General features: G+C 31.8%; 7 protein-coding genes and 1 long non-coding RNA gene across 19 annotated transcripts in view; 2 read left to right on the top strand and 6 right to left on the bottom strand.

Moving 5' to 3' along the window:
* Positions 1–3713, bottom strand: part of LOC105677054 (V-type ATPase subunit a family protein Vha100-2) — a 22094-nt gene extending 18381 nt beyond the window's left edge. For both annotated transcript variants that reach the window (XM_012375392.2, XM_067356634.1), the window contains exon 1: positions 3561–3713. The gene's annotated coding sequence lies outside the window, so the exon portion shown is untranslated. The remainder of the gene's footprint in view (positions 1–3560) is intronic.
* The window catches only part of LOC105677057 (mitochondrial protein C2orf69 homolog), a 16549-nt gene extending 6598 nt beyond the window's left edge, over positions 1–9951 (top strand). For 2 of the 7 annotated variants that reach the window (XM_012375405.2, XM_067356641.1), the window contains exons 2-6: positions 7195–7333; positions 7578–7705; positions 7813–7975; positions 8214–8451; positions 8534–9951. In XM_012375405.2, coding sequence (XP_012230828.1) covers positions 7205–7333; positions 7578–7705; positions 7813–7975; positions 8214–8451; positions 8534–8736 — 861 coding nt within the window. In that variant the 5' untranslated portion in view covers positions 7195–7204 and the 3' untranslated portion in view covers positions 8737–9951. Of the gene's footprint in view, positions 1–3760; positions 3896–6014; positions 6208–6915; positions 7078–7194; positions 7334–7577; positions 7706–7812; positions 7976–8213; positions 8452–8533 lie in introns of those variants that run through there. The other 5 variants (XM_012375403.2, XM_012375401.2, XM_012375402.2 and 2 more) reach the window with 5 other exon arrangements.
* LOC105677056 (thiamine pyrophosphokinase 1) lies at positions 4253–6858 on the bottom strand. Of its 3 annotated transcripts, none has more exons than XM_012375395.2 (6): positions 6630–6858; positions 5954–6127; positions 5575–5837; positions 5393–5497; positions 5155–5317; positions 4253–5038 (listed from the first exon to the last, which is right to left on the bottom strand). In XM_012375395.2, the coding sequence occupies exons 1-6, from the start codon at positions 6712–6714 to the stop codon at positions 4893–4895; spliced, it is 936 nt and encodes a 311-aa protein (XP_012230818.2). In that variant the 5' UTR covers positions 6715–6858; the 3' UTR covers positions 4253–4892. The 3 variants fall into 3 exon arrangements, with proteins under 3 accessions (XP_012230818.2, XP_067212741.1, XP_012230820.2); XM_067356640.1 differs by lacking the exon at positions 6630–6858 and adding an exon at positions 6296–6441 and having other exon boundaries at positions 5393–5472; positions 5757–5837; XM_012375397.2 differs by lacking the exon at positions 6630–6858 and adding an exon at positions 6296–6441.
* LOC105676955 (uncharacterized) lies at positions 9372–11456 on the bottom strand. 3 transcript variants are annotated; one of them, XM_012375185.2, is made up of 4 exons: positions 11363–11456; positions 10123–10885; positions 9958–10053; positions 9372–9886 (listed from the first exon to the last, which is right to left on the bottom strand). In XM_012375185.2, the coding sequence occupies exons 2-4, from the start codon at positions 10586–10588 to the stop codon at positions 9837–9839; spliced, it is 612 nt and encodes a 203-aa protein (XP_012230608.1). In that variant the 5' UTR covers positions 10589–10885; positions 11363–11456; the 3' UTR covers positions 9372–9836. The 3 variants fall into 3 exon arrangements, with proteins under 3 accessions (XP_012230608.1, XP_012230605.1, XP_012230609.1); XM_012375182.2 differs by having other exon boundaries at positions 11250–11412; XM_012375186.2 differs by having other exon boundaries at positions 10123–10898; positions 11250–11412.
* A 1054-nt stretch (positions 11457–12510) lies between these two features.
* Positions 12511–14553, top strand: Tgt (tRNA-guanine transglycosylase). Its single transcript, XM_012375300.2, has 7 exons — positions 12511–12646; positions 12942–13031; positions 13172–13325; positions 13424–13556; positions 13656–13817; positions 13927–14095; positions 14166–14553. The coding sequence occupies exons 1-7, from the start codon at positions 12515–12517 to the stop codon at positions 14508–14510; spliced, it is 1185 nt and encodes a 394-aa protein (XP_012230723.2). The 5' UTR covers positions 12511–12514; the 3' UTR covers positions 14511–14553.
* LOC137000354 (uncharacterized) lies at positions 12854–13280 on the bottom strand. Its single transcript, XR_010890611.1, has 2 exons — positions 13188–13280; positions 12854–13029 (listed from the first exon to the last, which is right to left on the bottom strand). It is a non-coding gene; the product is annotated as an uncharacterized lncRNA (long non-coding RNA).
* Positions 14554–14701: 148 nt separating the features above from the next.
* On the bottom strand, positions 14702–16257 carry LOC105677020 (coiled-coil domain-containing protein 25). The gene is made up of 5 exons (XM_012375305.2): positions 15958–16257; positions 15777–15824; positions 15612–15703; positions 15145–15527; positions 14702–15009 (listed from the first exon to the last, which is right to left on the bottom strand). Exons 1-5 carry the CDS (start codon positions 15980–15982, stop codon positions 14928–14930), a joined length of 630 nt encoding a protein of 209 aa, XP_012230728.1. The 5' UTR covers positions 15983–16257; the 3' UTR covers positions 14702–14927.
* Positions 16258–16519: 262 nt separating this feature from the next.
* On the bottom strand, positions 16520–19679 carry Kpc2 (Kip1 ubiquitination-promoting complex subunit 2). Its single transcript, XM_012375294.2, has 9 exons — positions 19294–19679; positions 18906–19093; positions 18629–18822; positions 18372–18532; positions 18086–18297; positions 17808–17995; positions 17502–17683; positions 17296–17434; positions 16520–17222 (listed from the first exon to the last, which is right to left on the bottom strand). Exons 2-9 carry the CDS (start codon positions 19082–19084, stop codon positions 17086–17088), a joined length of 1392 nt encoding a protein of 463 aa, XP_012230717.1. The 5' UTR covers positions 19085–19093; positions 19294–19679; the 3' UTR covers positions 16520–17085.
* Between the last annotated feature and the right edge of the window lie 160 nt (positions 19680–19839).

Consider the following 19839-nt stretch of genomic DNA (forward strand, 5'->3'; position numbering starts at 1 on the left):
TAGAACAACTCTATTTCTATTGAAATAATATTACAAGACAGTCGAAGAGATTACAAGCGGCTGATTTAATGATCTAAGCGTTAACAGAACTTTATTGTGAATTATCGTAGATGTTTTACGGTAACATAGGCCAAACAATTCACATCACAAATAAGCTGTACGTCCACCGCGCGTACTTGCACACACATACATATGTGAAAATTTATTTATCTATTCTTCGAAACACTAATCCTAAAATAAAACAACGAAGTTTAAATAACCAATTATCCCGTAGAAAATAAAATATCGTAATTTTGTACACGAAACCGAGCGATAAACATATAAAAACAACGAAAAAAGTGCAATTATTATGCAATCGCAATTTTATTACATCTACATAAAAAAATCTCACGATAACTAACCAAACTTTGAATAAACTGTTTAATTTCTTTATTCTCTCGTTTCATCTAAATAATAATAAATTGTCAACTGAGTTTTCTACAAGAAAGAGAAACAAAAGTACAGGAAAAATAAAGTTGGAGAAATAAAGTTTTTTAAAAATAAACATTTTCTCTCGGTAATCAAGTTCAACCGTGTATTCAAGAGAGAGGGAATAAATTGCAAAGCAGAGATAAAAAAAGACGAAGCTAAACTAGGTGGGCAGAGAGGTAGATATGTCTCGCCGACAGGGGCATTGAACTTTTACTCTCGACCGAGAGAGTTATGTACATTGCATATATACAGCGAAACAGTCTATGGATCGGTTCGATTACCTCACAGTCGTGCGGAAAGCTGCGTAATGCAGGAATCCCCGACTTGCAAAAGCCACCTTTAATCTACGAATTCTTTGATCAATTTAGGGTCAACGTTTCCTCGGCGAAAACATCGACAGACTGATTTTTCGAGTTGCAAAAACAATTACAAATAGAAATCTTTTCGGAAATTAAGCTTCCAGAAAGATAATAAAATCATATTATTTTTTTAATTTCGGGTAGACTTTAACAAATTAATAACCTGAGAATTAATTACAAAGATATTTAATAAGCATTAAAAATTTACCTTTCTCAACATTGCATACTTTCTGAAGAAAAATCGATTCTAAATTAGCAGATTATCCTCTGCGAGGCACTCTACAGATTTTCGTGTATCAAAATCACAACTTCGATTATCACAGTCGTCATTCATTAACTGATAAGTCCAGGCATATGCCTGGATTATTGACTCTGTAATCAGTATTGATTATAATCTCCGTGACGGTCACCCTTCGGTTCTCTTCGCGGGCGCAGAAAAAATCGATAGCGGCGGACACTTTATTTATATCCGACTCGTGCATAAACTAACGGGTGCAATCGAGCGAAGATGAAAGAGTTTTCAGCGTCTGCTGTTGTAGCAGCAATCTCGTAGATTCGATGCAGACTTCTAGGTATCGATATCGCGCTTTGTATATTTGTACTATCGTGATATTTTCGCCGATGAGAACGAGATCGTTCAGCCGATTTCTATCGTGGACTGTTTCGTATGTTCGAAACGATATTTGTACAAGACATAAAATTTTTATGTATCTTCCTACACACATGCGATACGCGTGAATAAAAATATAGTTCTCAAATATCCATTGATGATATCAGAAAATATAGGAGTGCTTTGCACGAGTAACTATGAATAACTGTGAGCGTTTCCTCGAAATTGATATTAATGATAAGGCATTTGAAATTTACCTTCTCGCTGTATAATCCGCTAAATGCAAACGGTCATGTGTGATCTAATCTTTATTCGATTTTTCCATCAGCAATGTGGATAAATAAAACGCGGCGTTTTTAATATAATTAACATAAAATGTAAAGTATGAACAGATAATACGCCCATTAATATCTCATAACTTGATAAAAAACTTGATATTGGATAGCTGTCGATTTTTTAGAACATTCTGCGCCGTGCCCTGAACTTAAACTTCACACTCTAAGTCTTGCTGTAAGCTTGATTTACACGGGTTTGATGAGTAATCGAAGGCATCCCGCCAATTATTTAACTTGGCTCATGTAAGATCAGACAAGGCTCAAAGACAAGCGTAAAGATTAACGCCACCGCAGCTGAATGTGAAAATAAGATCGCGGCGTTGTGCTATTGCAAGAATTAAGACCTATGTTTACGCGGGATTTAGCAAGCCTTCACACAGGTATTTAATACAAGATAACATAAACTGAACAAATTCCTCGTAATCTTAATTTTCACATGTAAATTTCTTTGAATATAATTTCGTCCAAATAAACAAACGGAATCTCGCTTCGATTAATTCTTAGCATAATAAATTGAGGTCGTTTATTGTTTAACAGTTGGAATTTTCAAGGAAATTTTAAAAAAAGAAGATTGACACTTATTATTTGATGGAAAGCAAGGTGCCTCGGTCGTGCCGTAGCTTGAAGCAAACGTAAACCCACCGCCCGACTTAATCAGAATCTCCTCGTGCGACCACCGTGAGCTTTCCCTAGCGCAAAGCAGAAGATACATAAACCCGATTCGTCTCGTACGTCTATTCTTACGTTCATAAGGTTATTTACACTCGGTGTCTGACACCATTTTGGTAGCTCGAGGCACGGCACCCGGAGCCAAGCTCGACTATTTGTTCGCCAAAGTATGTCTAGCGGAGCTCGAATGTCGGGAAGTGCACTATTCGCGAGTTTTTGCGAAAAAGCTCAAGTAGAAGCTCAAGTGGATAATAGAGTGACTGATTATTTTAAGTTTGAAGTTTGAAATTGTTTGAAATTTAAGAGAAGTGTCGGACTTGCGAACTACGTCCTTGTATTATTTCGAATTTCCATCCACTTGATTGTTCCAATTTTATTTCAATTACATTAAAATTTAAAAAAATCAATCCTTCTACAAAATGATATAAAACATTATTACCATTTCTATTATTGTAGAATTATTTTAATTAAAGAATAATCGTTGATATAGTGTTTTAACGACAAATTTTATAGAAAAATATTTTTTTTTCCGATATATATATTTTACGAAATCTTTCATGTGATAAATTTACGGAATAAAAACATCGTATCTAAAAATTATCACAGTTGTCAACATCAAAGAAATTGTGCAATAAATAAACTGAAATTACTCCAAGTCTTCGTGTTATATATAATAACGTCTAGTGTTTTCAATTTTATGATTTTTATGCACAGGTAGATATCGAATTTTTTTTAAAGAAAATATAAATTTTCATGATAATTTTCATGATATGAATATGAGTTTTTAGTAACAGCAATGATAGCAGCTCATTTAACGATGTATCGACTGGTCATTTATGATAACAACTTTTTTTTATTAGTCATTGCAGTATGAATTTAATTCTTTTTAATCTTCAAAGCAATTTTTTAAGGGTAAGCGCATGCAGACTTTACGTGCAACCGAAACGCATATAAGTACCGAAATTAGCAAATTAAAATAATAAACGTTTTTACAACAATAATACAAATTTCATTATAAGTTCAATATAGCCGTTAAATATCAATTAAGAGAAACCACGTGTGCTCTCGGTGTATTCCTTATAATTCCTCGCGTTAGCCGCAGAGTCGCAGGCTTACCCTTTTCTGGAAAGGACGGAAAGATGCAGGCTGTCATTTGCTCGAAAATGCGCTCGCGGCAGCGCAACGCGTTTCGCACGCGGCGATAAGCACGATAAGCACTCGTGGATTACGCGAACCGCGCGATGCAACGGGCCGAAAGGGACTGGACGGTGGCCGCGACCCCACCGCGCGCCGGTTCCCCTTCATCGGCTGATACTCGCCGACGAATGTAAACATTCGCGACAGCTGATCGCCACCGCTGCCGCTCCGATTCTCGCTTTGGTGGCAGTAGCGACCTGCACGAGGGTGTATCGAGTGCCAGTTACGAGCGATGGACAGCTATAACACTGCAGGTGCGATACTATTTCCATTCGACATCAAATTCGCTGCCAAGTAAATGCAATAAACATGTTTTGTTGAATTATTCCAAAAATATTTAGACAATATAAACATGATGTTTGAATTTCATATTTTTTGCACAATAAAAAGTAAATTATGTGATGTGAACAAAATTCGTTGTCGTTTACAGAACAAAACAAGACTCAAAAATTAAGATGTTTACAAATTTTTATAATTTTTTAAGCTCTTGAGTTGCATAGGCAGACATTGTATTGCACAAAAAAAATTAACAACAAATGTGTTGAAGCAAGACTGAAAATCTTAATATCGTAAAATAGATGGGAACAAATACTCTTTGTACAAATCAGATCTCTAGTTCAAATTTCAATTTAATTTGAAATCATATACCGTCTCATTAAATCTTTGTTATATTAACGATTAACAATTATATTATTAAACTGTCATGTGACTTTGGCATGCTTTGGTTTTGTATCCACAAAAACCTAGGAACAAAACCTAAGAACCTAACATTACAAGCTGCACTTTTTTAATATCATCTAATCATCTAATCTAATCAGGAATGTGTCTATGTAAATACATAAAAATACAATTATTACAAGATTTACTTCATCGTCCAGCTGTCGTATTTCTCGCAATTATTAAATGTTCAACATATCACACTTATAAATGTTCATGTATGGAACTAGAAGACTATGATTCGATTACCCCGTTATCGGCCGCATATTATTTCAAGATAGATTTCAAGATAGATAGATATCAAGTGCAAGATAGTTAAAAAAATAAAATAATTATTTTAGATCAGATTCTAGATCGAATGTAATGTTTGCGCCTTAATTTTGTCTCAATTCCATGCAGATACAATTCACTATTTTTAAGTCAAAAATATTGTTAAGTACTTTACAGCGTTATTGAGCATTTCTGACCTAATTTGCTTGATAATTTTCTACATTTATTTGCAAGTTATCTATTGAGAAAGTAATGTACGTAATGTTACGTCGCTTCATTATTAATAGCTTCTCGCAAAAGCTCTATACCCATAGTCCAAATTATCGATGTATCTGTATTCACAGTTACTTCGGTCTTGTTGTACGTATTTGAAGTACTTACTAAACCTCCAAAGTGCATAGTTGTGTCATCTGAAAATAATAAAAGCAAACGGAATTAGGAAAACTGTTTCAATATCGAACTCTGATGCAACAAAAAGCGATTTATCTACTTGAAGTTAATATATTTGAAAAGTATAAAAACGTACTTAAATTCCATTTCAAGCCAGTCGTTGATACATGATTAACTGAACTTCCAAATGGCAGTAGACCGCACCAAGATTGTCCTCTCACTAAGATCTCTGGTATACGTATATTGTGCAAACCAGGTTTTAATAGCCACGTCAAAGAATTGCTCGCAACTTGTATCACCTGCAGAAAAAATATTCCTGTAGATATCTACATGCATAAAATAAATATGAGAGATACAAGCGCATGATGAATCACCTTTGTGTTTCCCACCAGCTTGTCACTTTTGTACAATGTATTGATATTGCCGATGATATGATCGAATCTACCCGATGTTTCTGCAAGCACGTATATTACATCCAACTGTCAACAATACGTTTAACTTTATTACATACAGGGTCGATTTTTTAAAGTAACATGCAATAAATCTTAAGAATTACATTTATATTCTTCCTCTTGGCGTACTGTGCGATTTGCATCAAGGCTTTGGTGTAATCCGTATGCGACTGATCGGGCGTCTCGACAACAGTAGATCCCATACTTATCAGCTTCTCGACAACAATTACCGAACAACTATCCATATCACCCGTAATCAGATCAGGTACATATTGTCTATGCTCACCGTTCAACAACTTTATTCCCTGTTCCTCCAAGTACTTCATCCATCTGTGCGTTCCACCATCGACGGTGACAGTGATGTGAGCTGATTATAAACATTTATGTAAATTATCACGCCAAAGTCAACAAAAAAATATGAAAAATTCTGAAAATTATCTCATAGAGTGACAAAACACGTGTCACATCTTTTTTGTGACGTACCTCTTTGCCAGATTCGAAGCAGCACGTCATGCTTCCATTGTATAGGACGATCCAACACGATCACCGCGTACTCGCAACACGTGTCGTGAAATATATCGGACGGATTCCACTCGGTGCTGTTAAGCTCTGATTTTTGTTCCATCGCACAATTCGACAACGCGACGCGTTCCAGCACTGAAAAGAGTTTAATCTGCGTATTAAGGTTAGAATTCCTAACCTAACTTAGAAATACGAGTTTACGTAATGCAAAGCCGGTATGTATGTTTTTCTCGCGTTCGGTGAAGCGAATCGTCGAAGCGGAAAGAAAGAAGGAATTTATGCTAAAACATTTTTTTTTCCTACTTTTATCCTTGTAAAGCTTATGTAATCGTTGTTCAGAGTCGCACGCGTCGAAACTCAGTTTCGGAATAGCAAAAACACAGACTGTTGCATTTGAACGCGTGACATTTGTATTCATTGCGTACTTTGCATATCGCGAGAAATGTGCGATAGACCTCATATCTCATTACCATGCCTCGTTGTAATGCGATAAGTGCCGTCGCAGGTTTAGCGACAAACACCGTTCGCTGTTATATTGTTGAGTCACACAATTTTACGAGCATTTATTCGTAACAGCGATGACACATACAATCTTCGATAGTTTTCGAATTAATCTTAAAAGATCGCCGCGACGTACCGTTGCACCGCGAAAGCAGCTGTCTTGAAGATGCCAAAATTGTGTCAGAAAATATTCGTATAGACACCATGTTGCGAAATTTCATGCCGAAACGTGTCGATTGATAGAATATCAGCACACCGTCGCACGGCACCGCATATGCGAAATGTCATACAGCTGCACTTGCTCTACTTCTCTTAAAATAAAACAAACATTTATGCATAGAAAAGAAAAAGATGAAGGATTATGAATAAAGAAACAAGAAAGAAATATATATGTATATTTTAATCATATCTATTATATTTTATTTCTTTCCTCTCTTTTTTTTCTATGAAAACAATTTGTACTGAGCATACCTCTCTTATAACTTTCAATGCAGAAAGTGCAAGAAAGTGTAACCAAAACAAAAACAGCTGATAGCTCCACATCTTTCACAATTACGTGCAATTTGTGTAATTGTATAATTCCTATAATTGATTTATAATTATTTTCACCTTTTGTCTATCTTATCAGTTTAATAAGCACAATATTTTACTATCAAAAAGATATTTCTTCACTTATAACTAATTTTTTTTACTAATTGCAGATAACAATCAATGGGATCAAAGATGTGGATATGGAAAAATATACCGGGTATTCCAGGCCGCTGCAACGATGTGCTTTACATGCGGCCGGTTTCACAGCCAACGCCTGACCTTCTTGTATTCTTCGGTGGTGATGTCCAAGTAAGTTCAGAATCAATCAAATAATTATAATCTTTATCCTTATAGTAATTCAATTATTTTTTTCGATATTTACTGACTAAACACATCTTATAAAGTACTTAATATATCTTTTTCTTGTGCAATTATGACCATGTCATTCCTTTCAATCTGTAACATCTATTATATTTATATCATATGAAAAATTTTATAACAGTTATATAAATTGTATGTGTGAAGCAAAGTTACTCAAGGAAAATCATTATAGGATACTCAAGAAAATATGGAAAAACATCCAGATAGTAAGGAATATATAAAATGGAGCTTAGAAAATACAGCGACAATACTCTCTAAACAATTTCCTAAAAGTCACATATTTGTTGTTCGTCCAGCCAGGTAAATTATTCATTATCGAATATTCCAATTAGTATAATAAGAATTATTAAATAAATTTATCTCGAATAGTCATATTGAATTACTCAATGGTCTCATATTTCTTTCAGGATGTCAATAACTAAACATGCAGTGTTCAGTTGTTTCGATAACTTTGTACCAGGAGATAAATATGGTACGCCCTCATTTTGCCCAATGTACAAAGCTTTACAGCATTTAAGAGCACTCCTTCTTTGTTGCCTAGAACATGTTAAAACATTAACAATGAAAGAGGTATGTACTAAAATAAAAAATTTACAAAAGAGTTACAATTATAATTTATAAAAAATTTTATGAATTAATCATATTAATAACTTCTTTTAATTTTAATATATGACTATATAATTCATATTTTGATAACATTCTTGAAAAAGACATAAAGCTTATATAAATTAATAAATGTAATAATAAAATATAATAATGTTCAAGATAAAATATGTAAAATTATGTTATATTATTTTTTCATTTTTAGGATGCCAACAATCTTAATATTGAAGCAACAAATTTAAATCTAATGGGCTTCAGTAAAGGATGCGCGGTTTTAAATCAATTTCTTTATGAGTTTCACTATTATGATGAGAATAACGATGCCAATATAAATAGTTTTATAAAACTTATCAAAAATATGTGGTGGTTGGACGGTGGACACAATGGTTCTGAAAATACTTGGATTACAGAGCAAAATATACTTCAATCCTTTGCTAAATTAAGTAAGATGATCCTGCAGGCAAATATCTTGAAATTGTAGTATTCCTACATTATTTCATGTAATATAATTAATATTTTCTTCAGAAATAAATACTCACATACACGTTACACCATACCAAATGCAAGACATTGATCGGCCATGGATTCGTATGGAAGAAAATAACTTCAATGGAATTTTACAAAGTATGGGAGCACCTGTACAACGAACTTTACATTTTGGTAACAAAGCACCAAGTTTGTTATCACATTTCAATATTCTTACAGATATCAAAAGTAATATAGGATAATGCTGTCATATCCTACTTTTTAAATGTTGAAATTTACTAATTTTATAGACTACAATTAGTAAAATAATTGAGATCACAATTTTTTCTTAACTTGAGAATCAAAGTAAACTATAAAATCATAAGCAAATTATAATCTTGTTAATAATGTAATTAATGATTTTATTCCAAATTACAAGTTATACAAATGATTTAATAGAATTCATTTGTTGAATATTTCTGCAATATGCACATGCAATGTGATTAATATTATCTTACCATTCTTAATCTAGTCATAAATAGTAAATCTTAATTAAATATCATTTACAATATTATATTGTACAAATCGTATGATTGTACAAATCGTATTATTGTACAAATCGTATGATATTTATTACTGTAATTTGATATGCAAATTTGTTCACTGATAATCTGATCGCTTATCTATATCAGATATTTTTTTAGTGTTCAAAACAAATTGTGATTATTTATTTTTACTTAGCAACTTTAGAAAATATAATAATTATTCTTATTTGCATAGTAATTTCGTCATAAATATTGAGCAGAAAAGTATTATATAATAATAAATCTAATATATTATATAGAAAAATAATGAGTGTAGCTAATATGAATATTTTTACTAAATATCTTTATAAACATTATATTTTTATTACGTTTTATTTTATTTCTTAAGGTACATTTTTAATAAATAGTGAACTATATGTTAATCTGGAAAAACTGTATTATCTATCCAAGTAAGATAGATACTTTCTTTATATGCATAACATATCGTTATATACATTATGTCACAAAAAATTGAGAAATTATATAATTAACTGATATGTTTCCATTCAATAATATTGAAATAATTGTCTAACTAAAGAATTTCACTTCTAGCAACATGTTACTTGTAACATTAAATAACACTTTCAAAATCTTGTTTTACACATACAAAGACACTAAATAGTGCACTTTTGTGAAAATCTGAGGTAATAGAGATATTCTAATCATTTACCTATATCATTTATATTTGGTTGTTGCTGTTCTCGTTGTCGATTGTCATATGACTCCGTACAACAAAATAACAGCCTTTCTTTCCAATCTAAATTATAGCTTACTTCTTTCTAGCATTTATTCGGGCATTTAACTCCATGAAAAGTTACACCTCCTGATTCTGTAATATAAATGATAAATATATATATAAAAGGTATTAATCAATAAATACGTAAAAACTGAAAAGCTTACCATTGAGCTCATACAACACAGCGGCATTGGCCCATTCATCTGAACCATCGCAACAATCACAAAACCCATCGTTCACCTTATAAGATGATATTCTTTCTGTAATTTTACATAAAATACTTGCATTAAATTTTGTACATGTGATTACAAGACATTATATCCAATTACCTATTGATCTTCTGGAGCTTTTCTCGCAATTGAAAAAGCCATTATTGCACGCGTTTGTACCTGGTTCATCACTGCCATCCGGACAGTCACAATAATCATCATTAATTTTCAGAAAGTCAATCTCATTCTTCGAGGAAAAACATACGAACTTCCCATCAACATTGGGAAGATACTTGCTAATGTCCTTGTCTCGTGTGCCACGCAACGATACAGTCCGACCATTCTTGTCGCGTATGAGTTTCGAGTGCTGAGGTTGATCCCACTTGGAAGCACGGTTGCCAGCGATTACGCGATGGGTATCCCGTAATGTGCCGACAATTAACTTGCCCACGGTTTGTCGATTGAGCTCCTTGAAGTAAAGCAGCTGATGAAGCACGAATATTACGGCAACCACGAAGACACACACCAGCATGTATCTGAATCTGTTTCGTAGGAGCCGTCGTTTCCAGGACACCTCGGTTTTCATATCTGCCGGCTAACCGTTACCGTCGAACGTTGTTGCAAAGTAGATTTTTCCCGAAATATGTAACACTTTGTACATTGATACCATATATCCAACATGAGATAATCATAATGTTAACATATGTGGAGCACTGCACTGATTGCTTATAATGCAATTACAATGTCGTCTGCTTCAACCACTGCTTTTGGACACGTTTTTGTTGTAATATCGATTTACACACTGGTGTATCGCATCTTTTCCCTGGTTTTTAATCCTCTTCATCCCCTTTCGGTGCCGCTATCCAGATTCGGTGCCGCTACCCTAACAGAAGAAACTGCACTGCCAAATTTGTTTTTACTGCCAGTAAATAATACTGCATTTAGTATGTACTGTTCAGAAGATAGATATTCGGATATTGACAAATATTTATTTATCGTTTTACTTCTGATTAAAATTTTTATAATTTAATTAACAATAATTAACATAATTAACATTAGTAGGAACTTTAAAAAGATAAAATGAGACGATGGCAATCTTGTCAGAATTTTACAAACACTTTAATACTGTTAAAACCGACTGAAATATAATTAAAAATTGTATAACCTTATAAAAACTAGGAACCAGATTTTTAATATTTATTTAACAAATTATTAACAATTGGCATTTTAAATTTTATAAAAAATACCTTCCAGAAACCGTGGAAAAGACGTATAAATTGGTAAGCAATTTTATCAGTATCCTAACACTGTCAAAAGTAGCTCACAAACGAAGATACACATGTCGAAAGCGTATAGTTACCCGTTGGAACAGCCTGAAACGGTCAATTTTAGCCGCTGTTAGAAAAGCAAGTTAACAGGAACACATGACGATATAGGAGCTACAACCAATCGGAAGGTGGCGTTGTGAATAAAAGTATGAAAACAGAGTCACCAATTTTTACTTACCAAATAACCCTATTTACACATTTTCTTTAAAATCTGTTCTTATAGAACGATTACTCCTCAATCGCTTTTTTAATTCCTATTGTTAGATTTTTAATTTTTGTTGAGCTTTTATTTAGAAAAATTAATAAATGTTGCCAACTATTGAAAGCAATGATGCACAGAAAGCACTAGATTTTTACAAATTTTTTAAACTGCCATATAAACTTAATATTCTTGAAAAATTATCCTTTTTATATCCATAGTACATAAGATTTCTTTTAAATTTGAGGTTTAATCTTTACATCGAGGTTGAAATTCTTTATTATCTAAGCTGTTGCGATATGATGAGTACGCCGATGATAAGTGCACTAATAATAAATACATACTTATCATCGATGCATTTATCATATCGTAATAGTTTCTCAAAAGATGGTGCTGATCCGAATTAGCTCATACGAGCTTCTATATCATCATGTGTTCCTGTTAACTTTTCTCTCCCAACAGCGGCTAAAATCAGCTGTTTCAGACTGTTCCATTGGATAATTGCACGCTTTCGACATGCTTATTTTCACTTCTAAACGACTTTCGACAGTGTTAGGATATTGATAAAATTTTTAAACAATTTACACATTTTCTTTAAGGTTCCTGGAAAGTATTTTTCTGTAAAATTTAAAGTGCCAGTTAATAATTTATATATATATAATTGTAATATTACAAATCCAATTTTCTATTTTGATTAGATTATACGATTCTTAATTATATTTCAGTCAATTTTAATCAGATATCAAAGTGCTTATAAAATTCTGTAAACATTTTCATCGTTTTGTTTTATTTTTTTAAAGCTTACTAATATTAATTGAATTATAAAAATTGATAAAACGAAAGCACGTGGACAAGTTGGAACATAACCCTTTTATTTATTTTCAACAGTTCGGAATGAAATAGTTGTCTTTCCTTTATGACTACATTTTTATACAAAACGTATTGAACAACAACAAAAGTGGAACTTGGTAGATCATTAGTAAAAATGGCTAATAAAAAATCTCCATTAATTTTCGAAATATTCGCCGAATGCCAAACTACAAAAGCTCGAACCGGCAGGATGATACTTGTTCATCATCATGTGGACACGCCGGTATTTATGCCGGTGGGAACTCAGGTTTGCAAACATTTTTTTATCTATTTAAAACATACAACTGAGTTATACAGTATTAAAAATCTGTTATTTAAAACTAGGAAAAAAATTCTCTCATAAAGGACCATTTTTTTAAATAAAATATTTTAGTAATTTAGCTTAATTATAATTAAATAGATAATAAAATCTCTTATTTTTTAAATGATAGTAAATATTTAAATAAAAATACTATTTCACACTATTTATTATTTATTTAATTTGCAGCAATTAAAAGATAAAGTAATTTTATCATTACAATAACCAAATCTGCAATTTTCAGGGAACATTAAAAGGATTATTGCCTCAGCAATTGGAACAATTGGATTGTCAAATTATTCTTGGCAATACTTATCACCTTGGAAATAGACCTGTAAGAATAGAAATCATGCACTAACATCTTTAAAACAATTTCAAATTACATAGACAAGAAAATAATTAAAAGCTTTGAATTCATGTTGTAAAATTATACAAATAACTCTATCTTATTAAATATATATTTAATGCTGTTAGGGTGTGGATACTTTACGTAAAGCTGGAGGATTACACAAGTTCATGAATTGGAAAAGAGCTCTTTTAACAGATTCAGGAGGTTTTCAAATGGTTTCCTTATTACATCTAGCTGAAATAACAGAAGAAGGTGTTAAGTTTAAATCACCGTACAATGGTACAGGAACAGTCAGATATTTATTTCCAAATAGATTCAAATATTGCTTACATATAATTTTAAAAACTCATTCTCTTTTATCTTATTATGTTTCACAGAATCTGAGTGCATGTTGACACCTGAACATTCTATTGAAATTCAAAATGCAATTGGCGCTGATATAATTATGCAACTTGACGATGTTGTGAAAAGTACTTTAACCGGACCAAGAGTAGAGGAAGCTATGCATAGGTATAAAATTTATTTTTTAAATAAATATATGAAATATATGTTTTAGATTATACGTAACTTAATTTTATAGAATGTTACGCACGTAATAAATTATTTTAGAACAACACGTTGGTTAGATCGTTGTTTATCAGCACATCAAAAACCAAGTGAGCAAAGCATATTTCCAATCGTACAAGGTGGTCTCAATGCTGAACTAAGATCCGAGAGTGCACACCAATTGATTAAGCGAGAAGTGAATGGATATGCTATAGGAGGCTTGAGGTAGACTTAACTATTTATTAATATAAATAACAAATTAAAGTAGAATAAAGCTCTAACAAATAAATATCTTATATAAAATATATGTGATTCTTATAATAATAATACTTAGTGGTGGCGAGAGTAAAGACGATTTTTGGAAAATGGTCCATCTGTCAACAAATATTCTTCCAAAGAATAAACCACGATATCTAATGGGTGTTGGATTTGCAGTGGATCTAATTATATGTAGCGCATTAGGAATCGATATGTATGATTGTGTATTTCCAACGAGAACGGCTGTAAGTAATTTTGTATTAAGTATTGAAAACTATGCGATGCAGAATGAAAATATCAAAATAAAATTTTCAGAGATTCGGTTGTGCATTGATAAAAACAGGACAGCTTAATTTGAAGCAAGCGCTATACAAAACAGATTTGAGACCCATAGACGAAGCATGCGAGTGTAGTACCTGTAAGGGCTACACGCGCGCTTATCTAAATCAAATTGTTACGATAGAAACGGTATCATGTCATCTGTTAACCGTTCACAACGTTGCATTTCAAATGAAACTCATGCGAGACATCAGAGAGAGCATAAAGGAGCAAAGATTCCCAAGATTCATACAGAACTACATGTTAACAGTTTATCCCAATAAGGAATATCCAGCATGGATAATTAACGCTTTGGAAGCTGTTAATGTTACTCTGTTATAAAACTAGGATTTGTACTGAATACATCTATTTTATTTTTCTGAGAGAGTTGTCTACTTATATATAAATCTACCATGTAAAAATTTAATTTATTTTCTTGTTTCTGATTATATTGATTCTTGATACATAAATTGCATATCGTTTGTTATCAGTATTGTGCGATAATTATGGATTAAATAATATTTCTCTTGAAATTTATGAATCAAAAGTCTCAACTTTCTATTATAGAAACAAGTCATGTACATTAATTCATACAGAAATATCTTAGTAATTTTGCAAATATATATTTGCAAAAAACTATTATAAATCAGATAAATAGTTTTTCTTAAACGATACTTTACATATTTCACTCTGGAATTTTCTCCTGTTTTGCTGGAGGTGACAAATGAGGCACATGAGCAAATGCAATTATTAATTTCATCACATAAAATCATCCGAATCATATCCACTGGTTTCTGTGTTTAAGGTCATGTTGGATGAATTAAACAAGGAATTGTAACTCCTGAAAATAATTATTTTTTTAATTAATATCAAGATTAAATTATAGTATTAAAAATGGTAATTAATATAAAAATATAATTTAAATATATCGTTTATGATTTGATTAAGAGAATGCTTTATTTCACCAAAAATTTACCTCATTTCTGCTTCCTCAAGACGTCGTTTTTCCTCAATTTTTTCCTTTTCCTTCTGTTCTCTCAACAGTTTCTTCTTATCTTCCCGTTCATTCTTATCTCTCTGTTCTCTTTCAGCTCTGAAGTTTACTTCCTCTGAACGTTTTGTCTTAGTAAGACGATTCACAATAGTATTTAACCGCTTAGCAACATGAATCTTACGAACATCTTTATCTTTGTGAAAGCCAACCTGACCAACTTCCATACCTTGTGTCTTTTTTAGATTGGACCACATTGTATATACCACATCAATATCATTCATTTTATTTCCATCGATGCTGTTTGCTTTTACCAATTGTGCAGCATCTTCCAATACAGCACTAGGAATGTCATCTATCGTTTGACCCTACATATTTGGAAAAAAAGATTAACATGTTTTACATTAATATTTCATATTAATTGGGAATCTATAACTGATAATTAAACTCACATGTCTAAGCCGGAGATACACATGGGCAGACGAAAACTTATCAACATGAAACCATACATCTTCTGGCCAACCCCACTTGATAAGCTCCTCATCTATAAACAAAATCCAATTAATCATGCATTGTGTTATGAAAAATCTTTTATTCACAGTATTTTTTTTACTCACTTTCATGTTTGTCAAACCCCATAAACAACGTGATGGGTGGTTGCACCACTGCAAGATTAGTAATTGTTAATCTAACCTTTCTTAATGAAAACACATTATAATGAATAATTTGAACAAATAATTTAAGACATAATTCTCAATCTCTTGAAAATAAAGATAATTATTACAATGTGGAAATTACCTTCGCTTGTAAAATAGTAAACCATTATTAATGAGAATTTCTATCAAAAACAACAACAGCAGAACCAACTGTCATATATATATTCTTGTAACCAAAAACACGAATATCACACTGCTTAACTAGATAGAGATATAATTTAACATTAAAGAAAAGAAAAATTATTGTTAAGATACAGTCACAAAGAATTGTGTTATTTCCTACAGCTGTTTACAGGAAAAATATCTAGATACGGTTTTGATAACAGCCATATATATTGCGTCAGCCATTTCGATGTAGAACGTAGCGCGCTATCTCAAATTGAAATCAGATGAAGTCAATTTCTGCCGAATTGATAAAATTACGTGCTATTCGATTAAATATCTGATATTATTTCTTTGTAAGATATCATTACTCAATAATAAAAAGATTTATTAAACATATGATACAAATTAAAATATATATACAATACAAAATTTTAAATTAAAATAAAAATTAATTAAAACTGATTAAAATAAAATTACAATAAATACAATTTATCTTTACAAAAATTCTTAATTCTATGTACATATAAATGTGAAAGAAATTTCAATTTAGTCAATATATTTATTTTAATAAAGGCAATCACAGCAGTAATTTAAAGCTGCAATAATTTTTGCAACTTTATATATTTCAGCATGTTATACGCTTAGTAGTATGTGTCTAGCATTTTGAATTAGAGATGAGGAATATGCATATATATTTAATATAGATTTGATTTCACTATAAGAATTTATATTACACACGAAAAAATAGCAGCTACTTTGTTATATTAAAGCACATTCTGCCTATTAACTGTCAACGGGTATCTTGTTGACAACGTCGAAAGCAATTTTGCAGCACTTTACATAAGGATCATTATGTGTGCAATCGATAGCATATTACAGCATATTGTATATCTTACGAAAACTTTCATATGTGTAATATTCTTCAGCAATAATTATAATTATGCATAATTTTGTTATATATAATTATAATTATATGCGAGCAAGCAATTAGTTACAGATAATCACGAATTGGTGATTGATATTCCAAATCTCTGCGAAAGTTATTTGTAAATTTATACAAAAATATCGATGTTCCACAGAAATTCGAATAGGTTTCATAGTAGCGCTAGGTATAACGATTCATGTGGATGGCATGTTTTTCAGCATGATATGTTTTAGATATTTGACTAAGTACAGGTGAAACTTCAGGATCGTTAATCCACACGTTTGTCGACGCAGGTGTCTCTATCATAGACAAATATGCTGAAAAAAATAAAAAGTTAAGAAAAAAATAATTGTACAATTTTACTTAAAATTTTCAAACTTTCTCTCTTACCAAGTAACATTTTAGGATTTGTAAGACTAAGCTGAATGTGAGGATTACTCATAATTGCTTTATAAATCAAGCCTTCAGGATCGAGGCCCTCATCCAAATCTTGTAAACTGCGTCTCCTTTCGCCCAGTAGCCATTCGCACTATCAAAAGATATTAATTTAAAAATATAAAGCATATTTCCAATACACACTAGCAATCGCAACTTACAGCATTAGCCTGATCATTTCCAGTAACTTTCAATGCTCCTATAACATTCTTCTCCTCAAAACCCATTTCTATAAGCGATCGCATTGCTCTCTTATTTGGTTTAAATTCCATTTTCTTGTACTGTCGAAAACTTTCTAACAACAATTCTACAATTTGGACTAGATTTTTTTCCTTTTGATTTCCTAAAAATAACGCATCTTTATTTGTAACAAAGGTTTGAATTTTACTGCTTTAAGTTTTAAATATTATTTTCCAATACCAAATGTATACTTATAATGCAATATATATTTTGGTTGTAAGAATTACCTGTTTCAAAAAGTTCAACGCATGCATCTTTTAATGATTTTTTCTTAGTATTTATTGAAGAACTAGGACCTGCGACATTTGCATCTACTGTTGTATCCATAGATAAAATATCTGCTTCATCATCCTCTTCTTCATCGGAATCATCCTGATGCTCTATAAGCCATTCTAAAGCTTCTGTCATATTTGATCTAAAACAGGGATATATTTCCGCAACACATGATTGAGTTATCGATATATTGTCTGAATATTAGCAATTTTCCACAAGCATTGATATTCACCTTCGAAGACGCAGTGCTTTGAGAACCTTCTTGTGAGAATAACCCATTTCTATAAGAGTTTTTACGACTTTTGGATCATTAGTAGGCTTACACCTGGCTTCTAATTTCTCTTTGATAATCTCATATAATTTTCCAGCATCTGGACTGTGCATTAAAATCTTTGCAGAGGCTTGCACAAGTGTTATTAAGATCTTACGAATCTCATTCTGAAACTGTAAGTAATCATTAAAACTAAGTAACATAGTACTTAAGTAAAAAATCTTTTTAAAGAGTATGAAATATTTACATCTGCAGGACATTCTGTAGATGGCACAATTTTAGGTGTATTTCGACTAGGTAGGTTACTTGTAGCTCTAGCTATTGCTTCTAAATTTGGACCTTTAAGAGCTTCATCTGTAAGGTTCTCTTGTACAATGGTTGATCGGATTTCTACTAATAATAATTCATCTGAAACAGTAAATTATTCAATGTAATAAAAGAAGCATAATATAAGAAAAATAATTACATCCTGAAATATATACACAACTCAAAGCAGATAACTACCATATTCATTAACATCTTCATCGTCTACATAATTTTCATCTACAAGCTGTTTAAATTTGGATGAATGAACTAAGCGATATCGTGAGATGGATTTAGTTGTGTCTTGACCGTAGAAATGCATTAGTGCTGTTTTTTTTATATTTTCCACTGTGGAGTCTGGCTTCACCGTAACATCCATTACATTACCTTCTAGGCTAAAAAATTTGGACAAAATTTGTAAATTATTTTCAACAACTACTTGTAATTTTAACAATAGTCATATAAAATTGTTAGAAACCTGATAACATTGACAGAAAAGCTTTCAAGTGAGGTAGGTAAGGGCATAAGCATGGTGTTGTTGCTTGCAGGATTGCCTGTGCTGACAGAAGAAAGGGCCAAGGACCGCCTGTCGGCTGTCCTTGAACTTTTTCTGTTATGCCAGGCCTCTGCTATTTGATCACGCACCCATGGGATCATTAAATTTACCTAGAACATTTTAACATTGTCACAATATGATCACATAATTAAAATTCTAACGTAAGTTTCACTATCTTTCTAAAATACACACATCTTTCTCCGTTATTTACATATAAACTTGTGTAATTTGTTTTACAGATGCACAATTTCAAGGTCTAATTTTATTGAACAATTGATAGATACCATAAACATTAATTACACTTTCTCACCTTATGTTTAAAAACCTTTTACATAAATAATTCAGACTTCAATTTATTTCTAAGTGGAAAAATTCGAAAAATACGGTGGCGGAGGTTACACTGAAAGATGCGTAGCATTTTTCGAATAAACTATCAAGTGTTAAAGAATCGGGTCGGTTGTCATCTTTGATTCATCGAATCAAGATGATTTGTAAGAATCTGGCCCTTTTTATTCCGCGAGGACTGTAACAACCATAACAGCTGATTATTGCATACTGCGCCACTCTTTGATCAACGACAAAAGCAACTCTCTTTCTGCATTCATAGGGACGGCAAAATTAGTCACTAGCTATCGCTAGTGTCATTAATGTTTTTTAGCTGCATTATTACTGCACCTATTGCATTCAAAATGAAACAAGTAAGCTGCTGGATAATGAAGAAAAAAGGTAGAAAAATTAAGTGGATAAGTGTAGATAGAAAAGACAAATTTGAGAAGAGAACGAGCTATTCGTTTGAACATAAAGGTATGCTTAAATATACTATTTATTATTGTTCTTATTAATGTTATTTTTCCTT

The sequence above is a fragment of the Linepithema humile genome, chromosome 6 (assembly GCF_040581485.1).
Source record: "Linepithema humile isolate Giens D197 chromosome 6, Lhum_UNIL_v1.0, whole genome shotgun sequence".
NCBI lineage: Eukaryota > Metazoa > Arthropoda > Insecta > Hymenoptera > Formicidae > Linepithema > Linepithema humile.

Coding starts and splice junctions, on each gene's coding strand:
- Kpc2 (XM_012375294.2), bottom strand. CDS start 19,084: ATGATCCCATGGGTGCGTGATCAAATAGCAGAGGCCTGGCATAACAGA. Junction 18,823..18,905: donor TTTTCTGTCAATGTTATCAG/GTTTCTAACAAT, acceptor CAAATTTTTTAG/CCTAGAAGGTAATGTAATGG. Junction 17,996..18,085: donor AAAGCACTGCGTCTTCGAAG/GTGAATATCAAT, acceptor TCCCTGTTTTAG/ATCAAATATGACAGAAGCTT.
- LOC105676955 (XM_012375185.2), bottom strand. CDS start 10,588: ATGAAAACCGAGGTGTCCTGGAAACGACGGCTCCTACGAAACAGATTC. Junction 10,054..10,122: donor AAGCTCCAGAAGATCAATAG/GTAATTGGATAT, acceptor GTAAAATTACAG/AAAGAATATCATCTTATAAG. Junction 9,887..9,957: donor TGTGTTGTATGAGCTCAATG/GTAAGCTTTTCA, acceptor TTTATATTACAG/AATCAGGAGGTGTAACTTTT.
- LOC105677020 (XM_012375305.2), bottom strand. CDS start 15,982: ATGGTTTACTATTTTACAAGCGAAG. Junction 15,825..15,957: donor TTACTATTTTACAAGCGAAG/GTAATTTCCACA, acceptor CTAATCTTGCAG/TGGTGCAACCACCCATCACG. Junction 15,704..15,776: donor GGGGTTTGACAAACATGAAA/GTGAGTAAAAAA, acceptor TTTTGTTTATAG/ATGAGGAGCTTATCAAGTGG.
- Tgt (XM_012375300.2), top strand. CDS start 12,515: ATGGCTAATAAAAAATCTCCATTAATTTTCGAAATATTCGCCGAATGC. Junction 12,647..12,941: donor TTATGCCGGTGGGAACTCAG/GTTTGCAAACAT, acceptor TGCAATTTTCAG/GGAACATTAAAAGGATTATT. Junction 13,326..13,423: donor GTTTAAATCACCGTACAATG/GTACAGGAACAG, acceptor TATGTTTCACAG/AATCTGAGTGCATGTTGACA.
- LOC105677056 (XM_012375397.2), bottom strand. CDS start 6,410: ATGAATACAAATGTCACGCGTTCAAATGCAACAGTCTGTGTTTTTGCT. Junction 5,318..5,392: donor AGCTGGTGGGAAACACAAAG/GTGATTCATCAT, acceptor TTTTTTCTGCAG/GTGATACAAGTTGCGAGCAA. Junction 5,039..5,154: donor TGGCTTGAAATGGAATTTAA/GTACGTTTTTAT, acceptor TATTATTTTCAG/ATGACACAACTATGCACTTT.